Consider the following 23367-nt stretch of genomic DNA (forward strand, 5'->3'; position numbering starts at 1 on the left):
TTTCAACCAAGTGTTGTTATTGTGTCTTTCCCCATCTCCCTCTCACTGCCGCTCTTTGGTTTTTATGCACTCAGGGGCGTGCCTGACACCTGACCGACAAGAATGGATCAATTCTTCTTGCATTTTTTGCCTCTGTTTAGTGTGGGTTCAGTATCCGCCAGCGCGCTTCCTCTGTTTCTTCTGGTTTTATTCCTTTTTTGCCTTTATTTGCGCATGTGTCCTACACTCACTGGCTTCTTGCGTACTGCATAAAAATGTACGGATCGCCCTCTCTTGATATTAAAGTTGTTAGTCGGCGCACTCTGTTTCTCGTTCTTTCTTCGTCTCTCGTCTAAATGCGCTGCAATGTTCACAATGTCAAACCCGCTTGCACAGCAACACACCCCGCATCTCTTAAGATGTTTATGGCTACAGTGGTGAAACGGTTTGACTCTGTACAAAAGGACGTTTCTGCTATCTTGCAGCCACCCTCGTGAGAATACGCACGTCTTCGCACTGAGGCAACGCTTGGATGTATTCCGCCGAGGGCATTACGGTGTCGAGCTTTACTGCGCCATGCGCGGCCGAGTGGCCTTCTCACCTGGAGCGCCATGACAAGTCGCCAGAGCACCTTCAATGTAGAAAGCTCCATCCAGAAGCCCATGTAGCCGCCCACCACTCCCAGCAGCTGCGTCAGCTGATAAGCACAGAGAATAGGCCTCGGTCAGAAAGCGCTGTTACCTGCAAGCCTGTTCTGTGCGCTCGGCTAGGAAGGGTAGCAAAGACCCTGGTAGAAAACAGGCAGAAAAACGACTAACGATTGTCTGACGATCCTTGAGATAATAAACAAACCTTCTACTCAGAGTAACTTGTCGGAGGCATTGCTTTATCTCAGCAAGAAGCAGACGTTGTTGTTTTGTAAACAGCTCCAGGCAATGCAAAACGGGGTTTGTTGTTTTCAGGATTCTTTGCCACGAAATATCACGGTATTTATCGACGTTACTTCCCCATAATGATACGGCACTCGTACACTGTCAAAAATGCAGCCATAAGATGCTGTTCAGTCGAGGCCAAATTCTCGAAAGATACAGAAGGCGTACCACACGTGATATCCTAAGAGCCAATAGAATTGGAGACTTGGATGTTCTCTGCGTACGTACTACTTCAGTACTTCTACGCGCGAAAGAAAAGTATATGTGCATGCACATGGATAGTGCTATTAAAGATTTGAAATACGCTTTGCATTTTTTTCTGCGTACCTCTGCATCTGCCGTTCTTAGGGCGCGTGGTATGTTTGACTTATGTTAGAAATAAAATAACTCTTTAAAATGGTGGTTCAACGCGCTCAACTTTTTACAGAACAAGAGACAAAACAACCACTCAGACAGAAAAAGTTAAGCGCGTTGAACCATCATGAACAACGTACTAGGCCCAATCCTCGCCATTTTAGCCATTTTTTCACCGTTCAAAGTTTGCGACCTCCACTGTCTATCTTCGTTCGTCCATTGTCTTAGCGCTGATAAAGATGTATGCACTTCAACCAAACAGCCGACATCTCAGCTCTTTTCTTAAAGACGCCTTTGGTCCTCGTGACAGTGTAGTAGCCGTATGCTATTCGTATCAATGCGACGGTACACCATGCAGTGGCCTGCGCAGCCTAAAGTAGCTGTTCTCAAATGGGCGCCGAATCTTAAAGGGCCATTGAAGGCAAAGTGAACTTGCCCAATTTCAATAGCCTTCTGCGTTTTTACGAGAAAGAATTCGGTTTAGCTAAAAAGGAAGCTTTTATAAGGTACAGAGACCAAAAAATGAAATATAGATATCACCATCACGAGCCGATTTCGCGAGCAAAATGCATATGGGGGCATCTTTTCTCGCGGATCCCGGAGGTCATGCTACACCATAACTGAGTTCAGTACAATGGCAACGACACTTTTACGGAAAAATTCTTGCTTACTAAAAAAAAAGGTGATAGTAACAGCCGTTACTGGCTCTCTCTGGTAGTTACTTGCTCGGAACTAATTGGTTACAATCACGAATGCAATGTTAGTAATAAGCGCGGTAATTGCTAAGCAACCTTCGTGACGGGGTAATGACTGCTACTTGAACTAGAATATTTCAAGTAGTTGACTGACCGGAACTTTCCCATGGCAAATTCAGTGCACTAAATAATTGCCCAGGTTTGCGCAACGTCACTGCGTTATGGAGGAATATTTCGTACGTTGTCCCAGAAAAGGAGTTTTAAAATGAGGGCAAAAATCAAATAAATGAATGGTACAGTCGCGATCAGAATGACCTGCAACGCTCCGGCGGCCACCTTCTCCTGGTTTGCGTTTGGTAAAAAAATGAATACGATGTGCTATAACTCTAAACACAGTAACCTGTGAAGTAACTTTTGGCCGTGAGTAACTTTTGTCACAAAGGTTACAATTGATGTTTTGTGATGTTTTCATTACGTTTTCTTTATTTTTGTGGAGCCCAAAGGTTACAACCTCCAGAAGTCAACCGTTTCAAAGGTTACGATGAAAAAATTGCCAAGTAACCTTCGCGCAGTAACTTTTGTTCAGCACGGTAACCTATATGCGTCGTCAAGCCAGGAGATATGCACATATAGAGGACGTATGCTGCCTTACGTGCGGGAATGTGCTTTTCGGATGCAATGGGGCTGCGGTTTCGACCACAAGGGAGATGCTTTAATATGCCGGAGACATCAACGTAAGCTATCGCATGAGCCCGATACTGCTGTTCTGGGTCGCAGCCACATTGAATCGCGTGTTATCAGATACCTGTCTTCACATTTACCAAAGGAGGCTGCGAATGCAATGCAAATGCCGTTTATCGCGGCTGAATACATATGAGAACACATCTTGAATGTTCGATTCCTATCGATGAGCTTTGCAAAGAAACCCAACGTGCTACTTCTCTAAGCATGGTCTGTACCGATTTTATTGCGCGAATAAACGTTAATAAACAAATATTTCAAATTACATGTAATTTCTCGATGACTCGGATAGAGCCTATTTCTCATCTTTCTAGAACCGATACGCGATAGCAACGGTCGCAGTTAATAGTAAAAAAGCAGACATATGGAAGGGCAGCACCTGGGAAGGCGACAGCAGACGTAGCAGCATTTGCAGGCCGCCGAGTGCGCGATTCGACTTCTCTTCATGTGGCTCTCTACATACGCCTCCAATGTATCATTTCAGGTGGCAGATATACATCACAAATCAAAACGTAATGCGCCCACGGTACGAACGGCGGCGCCTATAAGAAAGGAGTAATTGGCAAAGAACTACTCAAAACATGGCATGACGGCCGCTCCAGTATGCGTGAGACGAGCATGCGCAGACGGCCGGCGCTTCACCCAATGAAAAGCGGCGCTTCTGTTTCAAAACGCGAGGCATCGTTGCACGCCGGCAGGCACGCCGGCAAGTTCGGACGGCGGGAAGGCTCCGACGTTGCAGCGTTGCGGAGGCTGCTTTGTTCTTGGAACCGAGAGTTGGAACCGTTCGTGAACCACGCCGTCTTTTGATGGCGTTTCTGCAGTGGTTTGTTTGGGGTAATGTCGCTAAGCAGCAGGAACCTGTGGGGTACGCTGCGCGGCAGCTGCAACGAACCTCAATTGACTGTAGAAACTACGTCGTGGTGTGCTCGGCAGACAGCTCCGCGCCCAGCGCTATTTGTTGTGACTACTGCATTCACGTTCCAGAGGTTCATGGAAGAATAACGGACTTGGGTGAGTGTCCTTTTTTTTTACCATATGCACAGTAACGACCTGCGAAGTCACTTATTTAATGCTTGTCAAAGTGCGTATTTGCTTTGTTTGCCAAAGCAGCTTCATTTCTAAGCCTCGTTGAGTGCACTTCGAAGCGAGTAGTTTCGTGCCAATAAGTTTGGTTATCCAGAGTATTGGTTTTAGACTATTGTTGCCGTATGTCATTTGGGTTCATTAGGTGCGATAATACGGGGCCAATCCAGCGCTAATTCTTGATTTTTGCATGTGTGTGCACTCGTTTTTTTTTGCAAACGTACAAGAGAGCACGCTAATACGCACGGCGGTACTTTTTTAATTAAGGATGCGATTTGGGCGAGTTGGTATTGTAAGCAATCTTATGACGCAATTCCACATCGGCGCTATATTCCCGCCGCGGCGGCGGCAGTCGTCTCCTCGACTTTAGTAGCGATCACGTGAATCTGGCTCGGTGCGCCGGTCGGTCCCAGTGCCTGCCTATCCTCTTTCCTCTCTTCCCGGCGCCGTCTAGATGCCGTTTGTGTTTGTGATGGTTGTTTTTCGCGAGTGCGGCGCGTCGACTCATTAGCGTTGGCGGCGGGAAGTGTAGCGCAGGGTGTGTGGTGCACGGGCGATCTAAGCGGACGTGTGTAAGACAGTGCGAGCCCTTTTGAAGTGCGTTGGCAAGAATTAAGTTGTAACTGCAATATATCCGTTGTCTATTCTCACAAATTTGTGTGTGCGTCGAGTGTCCTTACTCGCTCCCCCTCCCGTTTTGGTCATCTCTAAAAGTATTGATTCATAGTGAAAACAGCGCGGGTAAACGAGACGAGCAAAGAAAGACACAACACATCGTCTCGTTTTCGTCGCTGTTTTCACTATAAGCCTCGGTACTTTTCTTTTGAATATGAATTCTGGAACTTTGCACGTCGTTTCATTGATTATCAATTGATTGGTGCGCCATACGATTTTGGCAATACAACTGGACCCATTAAAAAAATTGGCTGTGGTTTGACCAATGGCCATCCCGAGTAGGAATGCGGAAGCAACAGAGCAGCAATAGCAGCAGCGGCGCTGCAATGCGTTAGGCACTGCGGTGTTCTTTGTATACCATGTTTCACTCTTGTGAGAATATGAGCCATGATTTAAGTATGAATGGTTGCTCACTGGCTCTAATTTAACATTCCACAGATCCCAGTGCCTGAAGAGTTGCAAGTGACTGCACCTCATGTATATACCTGTGCTGAGTGTTTACGCTGGAAGTAGTAAAGAAGTGATCTCCATCAGCAACGGCAACCTAGAGCGTGCCTTCATCTTTTGCCTGGTGACATATTACACAAAAAAACTCAACTATCCACCGGCATTTTCCGCCATACTCATCCTGCTGCAGAAGATTGCCCTGCCAGACTCTTCAGTGCCACATGGACTGCTGACGAACCGACTTAATTAAGAGCTTGTTCATGCTCCTGAAAAGGAATAATTTGTTCTAATTTTCTGGAAAGATATGTGTTTCAATTGTTCACTTTCTAATATGTTCAAGTATATTTTCTACAGCTAAATTGAGCTAGTTTCTTTTTTAACTGCAGTACACAAGTTGATGTACTTATGCGAGTGTTGTCAGGTTTATAGCGCTGTTAATGTTACAAGTTATTGGTCACGTCGTTGTGCATCTTTGTTAATGAAGTGACTGGAGGAGTCACAAAGGGTTTTTGTTAATATAATGTAGGCAAGTTGTGCTGAATTTGCTGATGTTATGTACAGCCTTTGTCAAAAGTTTGGAGCCCAGAGGGTTTGCTTCTGAAGCACACTGTCTGGTTCGTAATGCATCTCCAGCGCTCGAAATATGCTGAAGGTAAGAAGATTTCTGGTCCTGCCTTCTCCAATGTTTAGGTCTACCACGAATGTTACAGGAGTCCCACTGCGAGGCTTAGAAGCAAACCCCCTGGGCTCTAAACTTTTGACAAAGACTGTACCTCTTAAAGCTGTTAGGTACATGTATTTCTCTGGTTGGTATTTAGTCAAGAAGTTTAGATCGATTGATTGTTGTTTACGTTTGTATGCGGCCGCAAATTTTAAAACAACTCATGTTATCTGCACTGCTTGGACCACCTTTTTTGATCTCTAATTGTATAGTCATTTTAATCTTGTGATAATTATAAGTGTGATTGTATGATTAGAAATGTGATAATTAAGATATGTGAACAAAATATTGCCTTCTCTGATATTTTTGCCGTTTATATTTTGTGTCAGATTCCTCACACAAGGACAAGTTGACTTGGCACTTGGTCTTGAATAATAGAGCTTTTATTTTTTTCGTATTGGTACTACAATTAAAGTGCCTATTTCTTTAATTACATTGCAATGAGAGGGATATGCTGTAGCCAAGCTCTACTCGAAGCGAGACTTCAAAAGAGCATGCTTAATTGAGTTGCTTGTTCAATGTGGTTCTGTTTGGCATGCCAACAGTAATATTTTAGTATGGGCCCATATTTCAGTGCCTTGCATGCCCATTTATTGTGATATATTTTTTTGCAAAAAGTTTGCAAAATTGGTTCCTTGAACATACCTGCATCTGTTACATTCCTTAGTTTTTCTTTAATGTAGAAAATATTTGGGAAGTTTTGTTGTTTTGTGTTTCCTGTAGTCTTGAAGATGTTGGAGTCAATGAAAAATTGGCCTACCATATGCCGGTGTTTGTCATTTTTCTCCTTTTCTAAACCAATCTCTTCTTTGGCCAATTTTTGTTCCGTTCAAATTGAAATCCAGCAGAGCTCTGTATTTCATCACCTTCAGCAAGTTGCAACGACATTTCTGCCATTTTTAGGCCAGCCATTGTGGCGCACAAAGGTTACACATTTTGGAGCACGTAACCTATGGCTAACTCAATGAAGTATACCTTTGTAAAAGTTACAGCGCCAAAAAAGTTGCGTAACCTATGCGTTAAAAGAAGTAACTTTTACTATTTGTAACTTTTACAAAGGTTAAAAGTGGAAAGGTTACATTGTGTAACCTTTAAATTATAGGTATACTTCAATGCGAAAATGTGCACCTTTGCAAAGGTTACCTAAAGGTTACCGTGTTTAGAGTAAGGCACGCGGGCACGCTGCGCGGCAACTGTTGTTTTGCGCGGTATTGTTGTTTTTATTTTGTTTATTTTTTAATTTTATTTTTTATTTTTCCTTTCCTTCACTTTATTCGTTTCATTTTATTTACGAAGCCTATGCATTCACTAGATGCGCCTTTATTCATGCTCGAACCTTGAGCCTTCGTGGTGGAGTGGTAGCGTATCCGCTTCAAATGCCAAAGGCTCTGGTTTCTTTTTAAGCAGTGACGCCGAAAGGCGGACAAATCTGCAGACGCATCTGTCGACCCGGCTGCCGACGCGTCTGTCGACACGGCTGCCGACGCGTCTGTCGACACCGCTGCCGACAGCGTCTGTCGACACGACAGACAGTATGAGGCATTAAAGGCATTCGCCTTAATAATGTTCGTTTAGTCATGCACCCAGGTGACTTTATAGTTTGTGCATGTTCATGTTTAAAATTGAGAGGAGTATGTTGCCTCAACAGTTTAGAGCCTATAGTCGTCAGAGGAGTGCCAGATTTACGAGTTATATATAGAGGCTAGAAGATCATCCGGGCGTGCAGAGTGAGCGTGTGGCTCATCCTGATTTGTGGGTTTCTGGTTTCCTGCAGAGTTGCTTCCGTCGTTTGGAGCTGCTCGTTTGTGCTCATTCTTGGAATGATTTGAGCGCTTCAGCTCAGCACGCATGTCTCATCCTAAGTACGTGTGTTGTGGCCATAAGTCGGCACACTCATTCATGAATGCACTCAACGCATCACTCACAATCACGTCTTTAGTGCGAGTGGACATGAGTGAGAGTGCGAGTGAGTGGACGCCAGTGTGTGGTGTTATGCTTGTAATGCTCCGCCCTCCCCCGCCCCTCCCCCCCCCCCTCCCTCTAGCCTAAGTGGATTAGCTCGCGAACTGCCTCTACGAGGGTAACTACGGTGGCGGCGGCGACAGCAAGCCCCTGTGGGAACAGTGCATGGCGAAGATTGCTAAGGACAGCCGTAACTATACCTCCCGAGAAGACGCGGGTGTCAGTCACCTCATGTTATCCATCGTCCAAGGAGAAGGTGACGGCGAGCGGCTTCCTTACCCCGCGTGGTCTTGCACGTTGCCTTGGTGATAATTTCGGCCACCGGCAGACACCATGCAAGTCTAGCAGACACCATGCAAGCGCGGGTGGCGTTCCCAAAGTCTGCAGACTTTGGGAACGCCACCCGCGCTGCCTGTGCGACAGAGATGCACCCCCGTCATCCTCAAGCTCATCACATGACGAGGGAGTGGCCATTTGTTATTGAGAGAGTGCGCGATTATTGCAAGGCACGCCTTCATCGGCAGGCCCAGCCTCCGTGCAGGGATTTTAGGGAAGCAAGACCATATGAGGGGCCCCCGTTTGCGAAGAAGTTCGCTCCTCACTTATACTTCCGTCTCCTAAGACGTTCTCTTTAACAGAGAGGCGCTCTCAATTGCTCAAAAGAGGCCGAAGGGTGCCGGCATGTGCACACGGGATTGTGCTCGTAAAATAGGATATATTTGAAGGTTAAGCTTCTCCATGCTCTCCCGGATTGAAAAAAAAAACAACTTATTTTTATTGTCATGAAAACACTCCTGTCAGCGTCGTGTACAAAGAATTACGCCGCAGGCAATTGGACATGCTGAGGGCCGCCCTGGCAAGTGAACAACTGAGCACAAGCTTCCGCGGCATAAGTGCAAGGCGTGGTTCTGATCTGTGGCGCCCAGTCTTTTGTGACTTCGGCAGGTCTGCCAACTGTATTTGTAACCCTTAGGCACAAAAAGATATTGCATTGCATGCAAGTGCATTGTGAAGAACCACATGTGGTTTGAATTAATCCGGAGGCTTGCACTACACGGTGTCCTTCAGAGCAAAATATGTCGCAACGGGACGTTAACCACCACATGCAATACAATACGATAGCATACCACACCATGCTATACCGTACCCTACCATACCGCACCATGCCATACGATAAGATAACAATGCAGTGATAGAATAAAAACTTGGTTGTCTTCCATATTACAGTCATTTTCTTGGCTCCTTGCGTATACGCAACCAAGAAATGCACCAAAAATAAAATGGTCGAAGCAAGAGTGCGATTTCAACTGATTGAGTTTGATATACGACATGAGCCGCAGTGCATGCTTATAGAAAGTTTCAACATCATAAATGTCAGATCATTCTCTTCGTGTACTATTTGTTGAAGACTGCAACTAGGGTTGCCGCCTTGCTCTGAACTTAGGGAATCCACAGTCCTTGCTTTTGTAGCTGTGCTTTGAAGCCATATCGAAGCCCTCTTCAGCGCCTTTGGAAGTGTGTCTACTGGCGCGCGGAATAATGCCTCGTTTGCGCGTCCCTTTTCTCGCCTTATTTATAGACCTAGTACACTCACGTTTCAATACTTCGGTAGCCTTTGCTGCAAAAACTTCTAAAGGTTCGCGGCAGAAGATTACTGGCAGTGGACAATTATGGTGGGTTAATTTCCAGCGCGGTAGCATAACGACGCCCACCGCGTCAGAAATGCATGCGCTGCGCGCGGCAGTTTCATCTGAGAAAAATGGAGGCACTCACAGTCAGCGCTGGAATAAAGTGGACCACTTCGACGTTCCGGGAAGTCATCAGGAGCTTCAGTTTGAGGAAGTACACCCTGTGAGTGAGGCATGTAGGGGCTCAGTGAGGGGAGGAGAGGAGTCCATAGATGGCGCTGCTCACCCTTCTTCTGCCATGAGGCCGTATGACTTTGAGAAGGACTGCGTGATGTCGTAGATGGTTTCCCTGCACAAGGAAAGAGGAGCGCACGTTTTCTTTTTCAAATTTCATTTCATTTTATGTACAAAAAAAAAATTCTGGTTGGACACTTGAGCTAAAAGCTGCTTTTGTCAGTTTGACGAGGCCGAGGGCCCAGCGTATTACAAGGCAGGGCAAGTCATACACATATTGAAAACAGCAAAATGAAGGAACATAAAAATAGAAATACTTCAACACACTACACAGATAGACGTGTAAAATGAGGTTACAAGTAGAACGTGTGTACAGGTTTGAAGTAACGTAAAACTGAAAAAAACATGCATATGGATGATTTAAACACATTAAATATCAAAATAAATATCATGAGTTTAACACGAGATAGAAAAAGAGTGCTCAAGAAAATAGCAAACAGTTTATATAATGTGGTTACAAAAGTTGTGTGACGAGAAAAAATATAAAGAAAAAGATTTAAAACAATGGAAAACAGTTATTCACCAGAATATCTATACGGATACAATGTACTGTCGCAACTGGTTAAGGCTGGGTTTGGTAAATTGCGAGTGTTTATTTAAAACCAGCCTGCCTCCACCTGGAGTACTTTGCAAGCCGAGCGTAGAGATAGTTTACGCGGTCATGATGCAGGGAGCCCCGTAGAACAGTCTGCGAGGCAGATGCCCCTATTGGGCCCGTCGCCGGCTAACTGAGGCGCTCGGTTGCCCGGACCTCAGGTGCGTACTTAAGAAGGAATCCTTCTCAGCATGATGACTGTTGTGAACCCTGATGGCAGTGAGAAGCCACAGCTACCATTGCCATGGGACATAACGGGGCACGCTCCGTGGAAACCGCTACAACGAACGGAACTCCAGAAGATTCCATGAGATAGCGAAAGCACTATACGGACGGTGACGATGTTAAGTCTGGGGACTTCATTAGTAAGAAATTTGTACGCCCAATAATTGGGATGCTAAACTTCATTTAGAAGCAAGAAAGAAACTTCGTTTCTGGAAGTCGTCAGGCTCGAGCAGCACTCTCCGTTCAGGAGTTCAAAAATAAGAGGGGCATTAAATACCGAAAACGAGAACGGCACCAAGAGTTCCGAGCTCGTTAGGAACAAAGTTCGCTACTCTCAGAGCGTTAGTGGTCATAGTGCCGCTTAGAAAGCCCCAACTGCAGTTTAAAGTCAGGAAGGCATCATGATCAGGAGCTCTCAGTCAAGAGGCAAGTGTTGTGAATTCCTAGCGAAGGCATCCAAAGTTCGCCGCACGATATCTGTGCACTTCTCCAGTTCTGCAGAACGGCAACCGACATAAAAAGACAGCTTGCACCTGAGAACTTATCTCGGTGAAAACCTTGGACCCGGAGATCAAGCGCTATTTTCACTGGTGCGTGCTCTTCATCAGAAACGAAATATATGCTTCTCTAGACCGATATCAAAGCGATAACAATGGCGACGACTTCACGATTGCTACTGCGGAACACCTGAGGATATTTAGTGCAAGATTTGGCTCTGAACAATTTGACTGCCTACCTCTCTGTTGTGCTTATTGTTTCAATGAATTGTCCCCCGCCTGAGGTTCTTGCTAGCTCGTTCTAGCATTATTTCCCTGTGATACATTTACTGAGCGCCGTCTGCGTAACCAATGCAACGAATAAGTGGCAATCTAAGCTTCTTCAAAAACATGACTTCTCAATTCATTCTTGATAGTAAGATCGGGGAATTGATGGCAGCTGTGGTCTATGGATCATGGCTACCAGCAAAAATCTTGCGTATGCTAAAGTAACTTACAGTTTAACATCGCAAAATATGACTGAGGGCGAGCTCAAGTTGCACCATTGGCGACAACAGTTACCAAAGAAAGACCATGTTTGGTTACCGCTCACCATATTCTGACACCCTTAGTTTTCATAATTCCTTTTCCTCAGTACTCGTTAAGCTCTCTTACGAGACGAATAACGTTTTCATCAAGAGTAACGGTTAATCTGAAGATGAGTACTCCCGTGTGTCTGTGCTGATTTTATTAGCTGCTTCAACAACTACAGAGATCAAATTTTCATAATCGCTCCTAATCGTCGTGTAGGTCGACAAATATGGCAGAAATGTATTTCTCTCTAAAACTCGTTGTGCCATGTTTCTCGTTTTCCGAGGTTTCCCAAATTGTCGAGAGCTTCGGCGAATTTTCAGTATTATAATTCCTAGCACCCTACATACGGTACACAAAGAATTAAAATACCTTCATGATATCTAAGTTGAATTCAGGAACTATCTTTCCGCTGCATAATTTTCTTACACACCTCATTATATACTTTAAAATATATCACTTTACCATAAATCAGTTCCTTCTTATGCGTTTTATACAAAAAGAAAACAATTATAATGGTATATGTTCTTAACATTATATATTCTCGTAATTCAGCCTATTAGGTGCTCTCCCAATTGGAAATCACCTTTCTCTGAAGTTTGTATAAAAAGACTTCTCGCCGAGTGTCTGTACACTGTGCCTTTTGTTTCTTGCAATGTACGCGTTCCCATCTTTCTACATACTCGCATCTAGTGATGGAATTTTACATTTTCATTCTACACAAATGGGTCAAATTGCCTCGGTGTCTGTCAGTCTTCGGACTCCTGTAAATTTCAGCCAGAGAACTACCATTTAAAATGCACCAAATGAATCTTGATTTGAATGCCTCCTCACTCGCAGGGGAATCCGCAGCGCTTCTCGCACTCGACGAGCGCCACTGGCCTGCTCCGGGGCAGCACGCAGGTCTCTGCACGGGAAACACCATGAGAAGCACACTGAAGACGTCGTACATACCTGTACAACACATATACATTTCAACAACCTGTATCACTCACGGTTGAAAGTAGTTCGGACGGCGCGAAAACAACAAAGACAACGGAGACACGAACACAGCAGGACGGGCGCCAACTTGCAACTGAAGTTTATTGCACCAGACCCCTACATTTTATGCATCACCCCAGCCATATGTCGCAAGCCTATCACACATCAAAACGAAATTGTCATCAAAAGTCCCAGCACCGGAAGTAGGCGCAACTATTACAGACAGATATGCATTCTGCACTATACACATGATAACATTATCCTTATTTTCTAAGTCTCAAGATTAGAAGAGCGCGCAACCCACATGAAAGCAATTCATTCTGAAAAGAAATACACACGCTTGAACAAGGCAACCAGAACGCAAACTCAACAATCCTGATTTAACACAAATTGTGATAATGAAAGAATGACCAACAACAAACGCGGAAAATTTTTGGTGGACATGAAAACTTAAACCTTCGGGGAAACCTCCCAGCGTCAGTGAACTATTTCTAGCGTCAAAATCATTGAGAAAACCTCCCAGCGTCAAAGATAAAACGTAAAATCTAAAGACAGCCTTCGAGAAAAGCCACCTCAGCGTCACTAATTGAAATTGAAGGCCTACTCACGCATGCGCTTCCCGCTTTCTTAATAAAAAATGCCTCCACTACTTCCCGCTCAAATCTGTCTTTACCGCTCTTCAAAAAAACTGTTTTGCTCAAATCCGGGTGTAGTCCGGATTTGAGCAAAACAGTTTTTTTGAAGAGCGGTAAAGACAGATTTGAGCGGGAAGTAGTGGAGGCATTTTTTATTAAGAAAGCGGGAAGCGCATGCGTGAGTAGGCCTTCAATTTCAATTAGTGACGCTGAGGTGGCTTTTCTCGAAGGCTGTCTTTAGATTTTACGTTTTATCTTTGACGCTGGGAGGTTTTCTCAATGATTTTGACGCTAGAAATAGTTCACTGACGCTGGGAGGTTTCCCCGAAGGTTTAAGTTTTCATGTCCACCAAAAATTTTCCGCGTTTGTTGTTGGTCATTCTTTCATTATCACAATTTGTGTTAAATCAGGATTGTTGAGTTTGCGTTCTGGTTGCCTTGTTCAAGCGTGTGTGTTTCTTTTCAGAATGAATTGCTTTCATGTGGGTTGCGCGCTCTTCTAATCTTGAGACTTAGAAAATAAGGATAATGTTATCATGTGTATAGTGCAGAATGCATATCTGTCTGTAATAGTTGCGCCTACTTCCGGTGCTGGGACTTTTGATGACAATTTCGTTTTGATGTGTGATAGGCTTGCGACATATGGCTGGGGTGATGCATAAAATGTAGGGGTCTGGTGCAATAAACTTCAGTTGCAAGTTGGCGCCCGTCCTGCTGTGTTCGTGTCTCCGTTGTCTTTGTTGTTTTCGCGCCGTCCGAACTACTTTCAAGATATGAACCAACTAGCCCAAATCAAAGTACTTCTTGATCACTCACTGACAGTGGCAGGTGAAAAAAAATTGAGGCACACACTCTCCTCAACAGGTGCGTAGCATAGAATGGTTGTGGTGGCTGCCGTGGCGTTGCTGCTGGCAAGAAAAATTAACTCGTGGCCCAGCCACCGCAGGCGGATTAGCGGAAACGCAGAAAAGTACACTGCTCGGCATAGCAATGCGGTAAAGTGTGCTCAGTTTCGTCCCGCCAAGCACATTTTCGAGCATGTGTGAAAGTAAAGAAAACGAAAGTCGGTATGCAAAGGAAGACGGCACTATTTACGCCTATTGCCTGCTGAGGCAGTGCATGAAATTTGTTATGCTTTTGCTAAACTTACAATTCCGCACTCTGCACCTTGATTGTTTTGGTTTATTGCGTTTTAACGTCCTAAAGCAATTCAGGCTACGAGGGACGCCGTAGTGAAGGGCTCTGGAAGTTTCAATCACCTGGGATTTTTAACGTGCAGTGACATCGCACATTATACAGGCCTCTACAATTTCGCCTTCATCGAAATTTAGCCAACGCAGTCGGGATCGAACCCGCGCCTTTCGGGTCAGCAGCCGAGCGCCGTAACCACTGAGCCACCGCGGCGGGGTTTTCTACGCTTTAAACACACGCTCTCAATCGTGGAGCGATGTACCTACAGCGTGTTTGCGGCATGCTTAAGTTTCACTTTTGGAGCCGGGCACAGCTTAGTTCGGAAGCAATGCGACAGCCTCGCTGCTTGAATGCCTCCAAGAAGTGGCTGTCCCCCGCTGAGTAAAAAGAGTGCCGACGCACGTCCAGCAGCCGAATAACAGCGTGACGTCTCTGTCGAAGTGCACCAGATACTCAAAAAAACCGACCCAAACGTTATCGGACACGAGGAGCTTGCTCCTTTTGTGACAGGCATCAAACAAGTCCGGAATCGTTCGCTTAGCTACGAAGCTCGTCGGCAGAGGCGCACACAAGTGCGAAATCGCTGACAGCTGGCAAGCATGCAGTGCGGACGCATGTCCTGGTATTCTTTCGGATTACGCGTGGTGACCAGCACTGGACGAACTTATGACGGCGGAAGCAACGTGATTGCGGTAGATAGATGAGTTAATTTTTTCCTATAAAAACTGAAAGTGAGGTGTGTTTGGATTCAGGCTAGTTAGCTGAAGTGCAGAGAACAGAATATAGCTAACTGACCTAGCGGTCGTGTTTATTCTTGCCTATAGCTAAAATTTTCACCGCTCATATCTGAGTTAAGTACTTTAGAAAGGAAGTTATTCTTTTTCTAGGTGATCAGCAATTGCGGTATGCAGAAATTTATTTCAGCACGAGAAGTGGTTTATTTTTCAGCCTGTAGATATTCTTGCATTTTGTGGTAGCAATAATCGAGGGCTGCTAAGATGGTCAGCCATCTGAAGGTAATATGCAAGGAGGGTGGCGCGTCGGTGAACTTGAAGGCACCGCGGGTCGAATCGGTAGAAGAGGCCGGAGGCACAGCTTTTATGTGGAAAAGTTGCGCACTAAGTGCACGCTTGAGCAGGGTTGACCAAGAGAACACCAAACTAGCGTTACATATGGATGCTCTAGTAGGAGAGCTACATGTAGAGGGGGCAGAGAAGCGAAAACTTCAAGAACAGCTTGGTCAACTGGAAGCCAAAATGACTGAGATCGCCATCGCAAGCCACTTTGGCGGACATTCCAGCGCCAGCCACATGGATCGGGCCTGCACAGGTTAGGATCAGAAAGTAGGTCAGGCAGGTTCAGACAGAAACAGCTACGCACAGGTGGCAGCTAGGAATTCTGGAGGTGATGGAGAGAAGGGAAACGGCGTAGGGGTAGGTATAATCGAAGTAGAAAGTAGAACAATCGCAGCTGAGCCCCCAAAAATGGCCACTAGGAGGCCCAGGAAGGAAACAACAAAAAAGAAATTTAACGCCACGATCAGTTACATAAACATGCAAGGGGGTAGAAAGAGAGCGAAATGGCTAGAAATAGAACAGCAGTTAAAGGACGACGAAGTAGGTGTGTACGCTTTATGCGAGACACATCTGAGAGATCTAGAAGGTCCACCATTAGTCGGTGGCTATGTCTGGGAAGGGTTCAACAGAACAACAACTGAAAAGAAGGGAGGAGGAGTAGGTATGCTGGTACATGAAGGAACAAACTGGCAAAGAATAAAATCAACTTGCAAAGAACATGCCGGTATCAGATGCAATCGCCAGTAAAAGGATATGGGTAGGGGTATTATTTAGGGAGAGGGGACTAATGCAGGCGAGAAAACAACGAACCAGTTAATTGTCTCAATGAAGATTGTCATTCACCGAAGGCATTCTTCCAAATGACTGGCGTGTGGCTCCAGTGGTTCCGGTCTTTAAAAAAGGTGACCGTTTAAATATTGGTAACTACAGACCTATCTCACTTACCTCCAGTACATGTAAACTTATTGAACATATCATATCAAACTACATCGTCTCGTACCTTGAGGAAAACAAAATTATTTCACCCTTTCAACACGGTTTCAGAAGAGGCTTATCAACTACCACGCAGCTCGTGACCACTCTTCATGAATTTGCTTCATCACTAGATAAGGGCGAACAGATTGACGCAATTTTCATGAACTTTAGTAAAGCGTTCGACCGCGTTTGTCATAGTAAACTGATATTTAAGCTTCGAAACATTGTACTTCCCGATAACCTTGTTAATTGGATTCATTCTTATCTTTCCAACCGACAGCAGTTTGTTCAGGTAAAGGGCTGCTCCTCTCACATTCTACCGGTGTTCTCTGGAGTGCCCCAGGGTAGCGTCCTTGGCCCGGTTCTCTTTCTCATCTACATCAATGACATCGTTTCGGCCATTGACACTGCAGCTATAAGTATTAGGTTATTCGCAGATGACTGCATTCTCTTTAAGTCTATTAACAGTAACCAGGATCAAGCACGCTTACAGATAAACCTTAATGCAGTTGCAGATTGGTACGCGGAATGGTTAATGGAAGTAAATACTGATAAAACTGTTCTCCTACGGGTCATGAAAAAGAAGAATCCCTTCCAGTTTACATACACACTGAACCACGAAAACCTACTGCAAGTTGACAACTACAAGTACCTCGGCGTAACATTAAATAAGCACCTTAATTGGACTAGTCACGTCGACGAAATTTGCGCAGCTGCTGCAAGGAAACTTGGCTTTCTCCGCCACAAATTAAAGTCTTCCCCACAGTCTGTGAAGCTATTAGCATACAACACGTACATTCGGCCTAAACTTTAATATGCTAGTGTGTCATGGGATCCATTTCTCAAAAAAGATATACATTCACTAGGGATGATACAAAGAAAAGCAATCCGGTTCATTTTCAACAGTTATCATAGGAATGCTTCACCGTCCGCCATCATGTCTGTAAATAATATTCCATCCTTGGAAAAAAGAAGAGCACTCGCTAGGTTAAAATTTCTTTTTTCACTTTATCACCAACAGTTTAATTTCTCTTCCAAGGACTACCTGCGCCCACGCTTAACCCGGCATACTAGGAACGTTCATGACCAAAGCCTTACGCCGTACTTTGCCCGTACAAACCTCTTTAAAAACTCTTTTTTTGTTCGCACTATCGCTCAGTGGAACAGCTTGCCAGCTCTCGTCTTTTCCGCCCGTAATGTTCATGATTTTGAAGAACGCTTGTCCCCTCTCATCTGAGTTCTGTTTGGAATCCTACGTCTGGTGTTTTATAATATTTCTTCCTGATTTTTTTTTTCTTTTTGACAATGTTGTTCATACAGCAACCTTTTACCTCTGACTGCCTTTATGTTGATCATACAGGTGTTTTGTAGTGTTTGTCTGTTTTGTTTCTTTTTTTTTGAAGTTTGGTGTGATCTTTGGCTGTTGTTATATTGCCCACTCTGCTTGGCCCTCGGGCTGCAGTATTTTGTAAATAAATAAATAAATAAATATGAAGCAGTTTGGAGACTGTGCGAATTTTGCTGCGTGACATGAACGGCCACATCGAGGATCTGGATGGATACACACAGTGTAACGGAAAGTTGATGCTCGACTTCTGTGAGCGGCACAATCAATTTTTTTATAAATAGAGAAAGTAAATGTGACAGACATATCAAGTGAGAATTCCGTAACAAGCAGGCGACCATGGACTACTGCGTAATGTCGCAGGGGGATCTATAGCGAGCTTGCAATTTATTTATTTATTTATTTCAAAATGCTGCAGTCCTATATGGCCCAAGCTGGAGGGGCATACAACATAACAATCAACACAAAGAAAAGAAAATACAACACACAGCATCATTCCGTGATATGAAAATGAAGAAAAAATGCGTTAACAAATACAAAACGATAACTTTACCAAGGAAATGTGCTTCCAATGCGTTGCTAAAATTACTATTTTGAAAAAGGAATTTTACGAGCAAGTTCCAATCGGTGATGGCTCGGGGGAAGAAGCTATACTTAATGAATTTGTTCGTGCAAATATAGGCTGCAGTGTGTGTTCCTTAGTGTGTCGTGTTCGTCTGGTGGTAGAAGGTTGAACACAATTAGGTATTGCAATGTTTACCTCGCGTGTAAGAATCTTACGAAGGATCGAAATTCGGTTAATGTTCTTTTTCCTTCGCAGCAGTCCGAAAGCAGTGGGATATTATTTTCTGCCATTAGCTTTGTGGGAGAATCAAATCTGCGGTAGTTATGGAAAATAAACCTGAGTAATTTCTTTTGAATGATTTCAAGGGAGGTAATGTTCTTTTTCGTATGCAGATCCCATATGACAGATGTGTACTCGAGCTCAGTCCGAAGAAAATTGTTATATTCCAAAAGCCTTATATAAGAGGGGGCGCAAGTGAGTTTTCGTTTTAGGAAACACAATGTTGAGAATGCTGAAGAGCAAATTTTTGATATGTGCCCTGACCAGCTCAATTGATTGGTAAGTGTCAATCCTAGGTGTCTACGGCAGGCATCGTCTTGAATATTTGAGCCTTGTAGAGAATAAGTGAATACGCGAATATGTTTTTTTCTTGCTACACGCAGCAGTACAGTTTTCTTGGTGTTAAGACCCGTGCTACAATCCACACACCATCAATCAATAGCTGCCAGAGAATCTTGGAGAGCACCATGATCTGAGGATTTCCTTATCTCTTTGAAACATATGCAATCATCAGCAAATAATGTTATAGCTACGAAATTAGGAACCACACCAGACAAATCATTTATATATATGAGAAATAGTAAGGGACCCAATACAATTTCCTGCGGTACACCAGAAGTGACGCCCACGGATCCGGAAACAGCACCATTGACTTCAAAAAACTGACTACTGTTTTCTAGATATGCTTCAATGCATTAAATTATGTAATGTGGAAGACCGATGGGCTTCAAGTTATAAATAAGCTTATTGTGTGAGATCGTATCGAAAACCTTAGCAAAAGCTACGAACAATATGAAAACTTGTCCCGAATTTTCAAGAACAGAAGATGTCATGAACAGTAGTCGCACGTTGCGTAACTGTCGACATTCTTTTTCGTAATCTATGTTGAAAAGGTGATAGTATGCTTTTGCTACTGAGAAAATCAATTATAACACCAGCCAGTATATGTTCCAGTAGGTACAACACGTGCGATTTTCCAGTAGGAATGTAAATCACATGAACGCAAGGAAACTGGGAACATGTTGGCTGAACATTCCGCTACTTGTGAAGCATAGCGTCTCAAGAATGTGCTTGGGATAACGTAAGATCCGCAGCCTTTCTTGATATCAAATTGACGTAGCAACGATAGGACACCTTCTGCTGAGGAATAATGAAAATAGACGAAGAGTGGGAGTGCAGTCTGGGAGGTGAACATAGGCGTATTAATCTATATTTCGGATCCCTGATCAAAAGATAAATGCGGAGAAGTCAAGAAGAGAACGCATTTTGGTAGCAGTGGCAGCGCAGTACGGACGCAACTGAGCTTAATTGCTATCAATTGTGCAGAAGGTACTCCTGTGCAAGGAACCATTCCTGCTCAAATGGAGTAAAATCTGGACCGCCATTCCGCTCCTGTTTAAACCAGTCACAAGAGAAGGCCACATCCAAATTCGGAGCGACACCACCTTCTTACAAGCGACGCCACCGGGAACTGATAATCAACGAGGGGCGTAGCGCGAAATTTGGCAGCAGCGGCAGCGCAGTACCGACGCAAGTGAGCTTTGCTCTCAAATTTGCTGGTTGGTGGATTTCTTTGCCATTAAGTGCTCTCTGCCGCTGCTGCCACAAATTTTCCCTATGTTAAACACTAACTGTAGTAAATAGCCATGTCCCAGTTGCGTTGATGTGCGTGCAGACGAGAATTTGACGAGGATGACACCCAACTTGGCTGCTGTGAGTGCAAATTTCTCTTTCACTTAAATGAATGCTCCGGTGTAAGTGAAGAAACATACAACGTGAAAAAAAAAGTAAAAAAAGGCATGTAAATGGAAATGTGGCACTTGCAAAGATAATAAAGCTAAAAAGAAACCTCACAGTTAGGTGCTGAAGGGAAAAATTTGAATAAACCATAGCGGAACACCTAATATCACTGGAACGAAAAATAGATGCAATCCTATCATTGCCTAGCAGAGTGAAATGGTTTGGAAAGTTCAATGTAGATGCCGTCAGATAAGTTTGACGAATTCCAAACAAGGCTACCTACTCAAAAAAAAATTGACAAACGATTTGATGAAAAGAGTAAACGAACTCGAAAAAGAGTGCTGCAGTAAAGACTTGACACAGATCTACAAGAGATAGATAATCTCGAATTTAGCAGCCGGCGCCCAAACCCTTGAAATACATATAATCCCAGCTAGCGAAACCGATCTTTTTAAAGAAAATGAACGAAATAGCACTGAAACTTACTGTGCCGCCGGTGACCCGAAACGACATCACAAATGTACATAAAATACGTGCAAAAGTAGGCAAGACGCCCGGCGTAATTGTGCGGTTTAGTCCTGAGAAATGCGCGATAACTGGCTGTCAAACAGGAAGGAGTTGAATGCCGTAGCTGATAACACACATATCTGCGAGAACATGGCTAGGCACTCCCGCTACCTCCTTACCACAGGAAAGGAATGGGCAGCCGTGTCAGGCTATGTATGACATGTCAATTGAAAAATCCTAGTGAGGCACGCAAGCGGTGAAAGCGCGGTTGTTGTCCGACAGAATGAAGACCTTGACCGCCTCACATGATGTAATAGCTGGATGCAGTGCAAACAATCTTTGGCTATTCCAATTTGAAATGTTGCTTTCAGTTTCAGATTTTTCGTAAGTTCCGAAGTTAAATAACAACTGTAAACTCTCAGTGTTTCACTTAAATGCGAGAAGTTTATGTATCAGATTGATGAATTTCAGATGCTTCTGTGTACTATGAATCACTCTTTTGATGTGATTTGTTCAACTGAAACATGGTTCTCATCCGAGGTGGAATATCTACCACTTTATGGATACGACTGTGCCTTAGCTTCTCGTTCAGGAAAACGGGGCGGAGGTGTGTGTATCTATGTCCGCTCTGGTTCGCAGTATAAAATAATTCCAGAATTTCAGGTAATAGGAGAGAGTCATGAATGTATAACCGTAGAGTGCTCAGATATATTGTTTTCTGCTGTATAAAGACCCCCATGTGCTTGTTTCAATGATTTCTTATCCTTTACAGAAAGGTTGCTAGAATAGGTTGTGAACTAAATCTTCAAACTCTTATGGCTGGTGGTCTCAACATCAGTGTAAACCCTGATAACCCAAAGTACAAAGATTTCAAAGAAATTTTAGACGCATATATTTGCTGCAATGTAATCAGTGTACCAACAAGAGTAACATTGACCGCGGAAACGACACTTGACCTCTGTGTCACGAGTTTTGATTTTGAGGATGTCAAAGCGTGTGCTTTAAAATCAACCCTAACTGACAATTCCCAAGATTTTGTTTTCTGCCTGGAAATCCATCAACTCGATCAAATGAAGAGCTCTTGCAAAAATATACTCTGAGCCAAAACCAAAGCCAAAACCATTCAAATCTGTGAGTGGTGTTGTAGCAGTTCTACTCGCACACATCTGTAACCACACATCTGTAACCTTATCATGACAACAGGCGAGTTTCCAAACAAAATGTAGATAGCAGGAGCCACAGCCATTCATAAAGGACGGTCTTTTGATGATTTAAATAACTGCAGGCCGATATCAATCCTCTCTATCTCCTCTAAGATAGCAGAACACATCATTAACAATAGGGTAACCAGTTTTCTACGTACACACAACATAATAACGAAGGAGCAGTACGGCTTCTACAAAAATAGATCGATGGAAGCAGGCCCTCTTGGAATTAAAGAAGGAATTCTTGATAACACTGAAAAAAAAAACTGTTCACACTAGGTATCTTACATCCGTAAGGCGCTTGACTGCGTGCAACACGAGCTTCTTTTGCGTAAACTTCCTTATTACGCTATCCGCGAGTTAGCACCTTCTCTAATAAAGAGCTATTTAACTTCGAGATCACAATTCACAATTATAATGAAAGCCGAATCGGAAAAGGAAACTATTCAATATGGAGTACGCCAGGGGTCTATTATTGGAGCTGTATTATTTCTGCTATACATTAATGATATTGTTAATACTGAAGTGCACAAAAAAGTGGTTTTGTACTGTGATGATACAAACGTATTTTTCTTAGAGAATAACATTTATGAACTGTGCGCGGAAGCTAATAGTCGGCTTAGAAATTTAAATACATGCTTAACTCTAATTGAATGCAACTGAATACGGAAAAAAACAAAATATTTATTGCTTAGGTCGACAGAGCCAACAAATTTTCCACACTTACCACTAGAATTTCAGGGACTATCTATTCAACACACATCAACGATCCGATTCTTTGGAATCATGTTCCATGAAAACCTGTCATGGTCCCCACACGTTCACGCCATAAGAGCAGATGTATATAGAGCAATTGGCTTACTGAATAAAATAAGATCATTTCTACCGTCTGATGCTTTGCGTAAAATATACTGTGCACTTGTCCAGTCGCGTCTCATTTATTGTTCTCTGGTGTGGTCAACGACAACCGAGACAAATGTGAAATGCCTATCATCATTACAAAAACGATCTATGCGGGCGATTGGAAACATGCCATACACGGAAAGCACTGCCCCATATTTGACCAGATGTAGCATACTTCAGAGAAAACAACTGTTTAAATAAAAACTATCTCTATGAGCGCTGCTCCAATACCGTGCAGATATAACGAAATTTCAACAAAACGGTGGTGCTAAACAGTCCCCTTATGAACTAAGACAGAGCGATATAGTTAAGGCCAGATCATGTACCAATTATGGCTTACAGAGCTTATCATCACAAATACCGCAACTCTTCAAGAAGTATGCTGAAATATTAAACTTATTAAGTTCTATAATCTCTCCACTTCAATTCAAAAAGCAAGTTAAAACAATATTTTTTTCTGAGCAGGTGGTGCATGGGTTGAAATATTGAGCCAACACTTGGTGCTATTAACCTGCAAATTTGTTGTATACCATCGTGCAATATGTAGACCATATTTCATTACTT

The 23367-nt window shown here is 43.7% G+C and overlaps 1 protein-coding gene across 1 annotated transcript in view; it reads right to left on the reverse strand.

The window, feature by feature from the left end:
• LOC149325863 (uncharacterized) overlaps positions 1 to 23367 on the reverse strand; it is a 267673-nt gene that overhangs the window by 116939 nt on the left and 127367 nt on the right. Inside the window, exons 9-12 of the mRNA XM_089562465.1 lie at positions 12236 to 12308; positions 9507 to 9569; positions 9366 to 9441; positions 581 to 676 (exon numbers count right to left, since the gene is read on the reverse strand). Coding sequence (XP_089418591.1) covers positions 581 to 676; positions 9366 to 9441; positions 9507 to 9569; positions 12236 to 12308 — 308 coding nt within the window. The remainder of the gene's footprint in view (positions 1 to 580; positions 677 to 9365; positions 9442 to 9506; positions 9570 to 12235; positions 12309 to 23367) is intronic.

The sequence above is a fragment of the Amblyomma mixtum genome, chromosome 10, assembly GCF_055824585.1.
Source record: "Amblyomma mixtum isolate Tamu chromosome 10, ASM5582458v1, whole genome shotgun sequence".
Lineage (NCBI taxonomy): Eukaryota > Metazoa > Arthropoda > Arachnida > Ixodida > Ixodidae > Amblyomma > Amblyomma mixtum.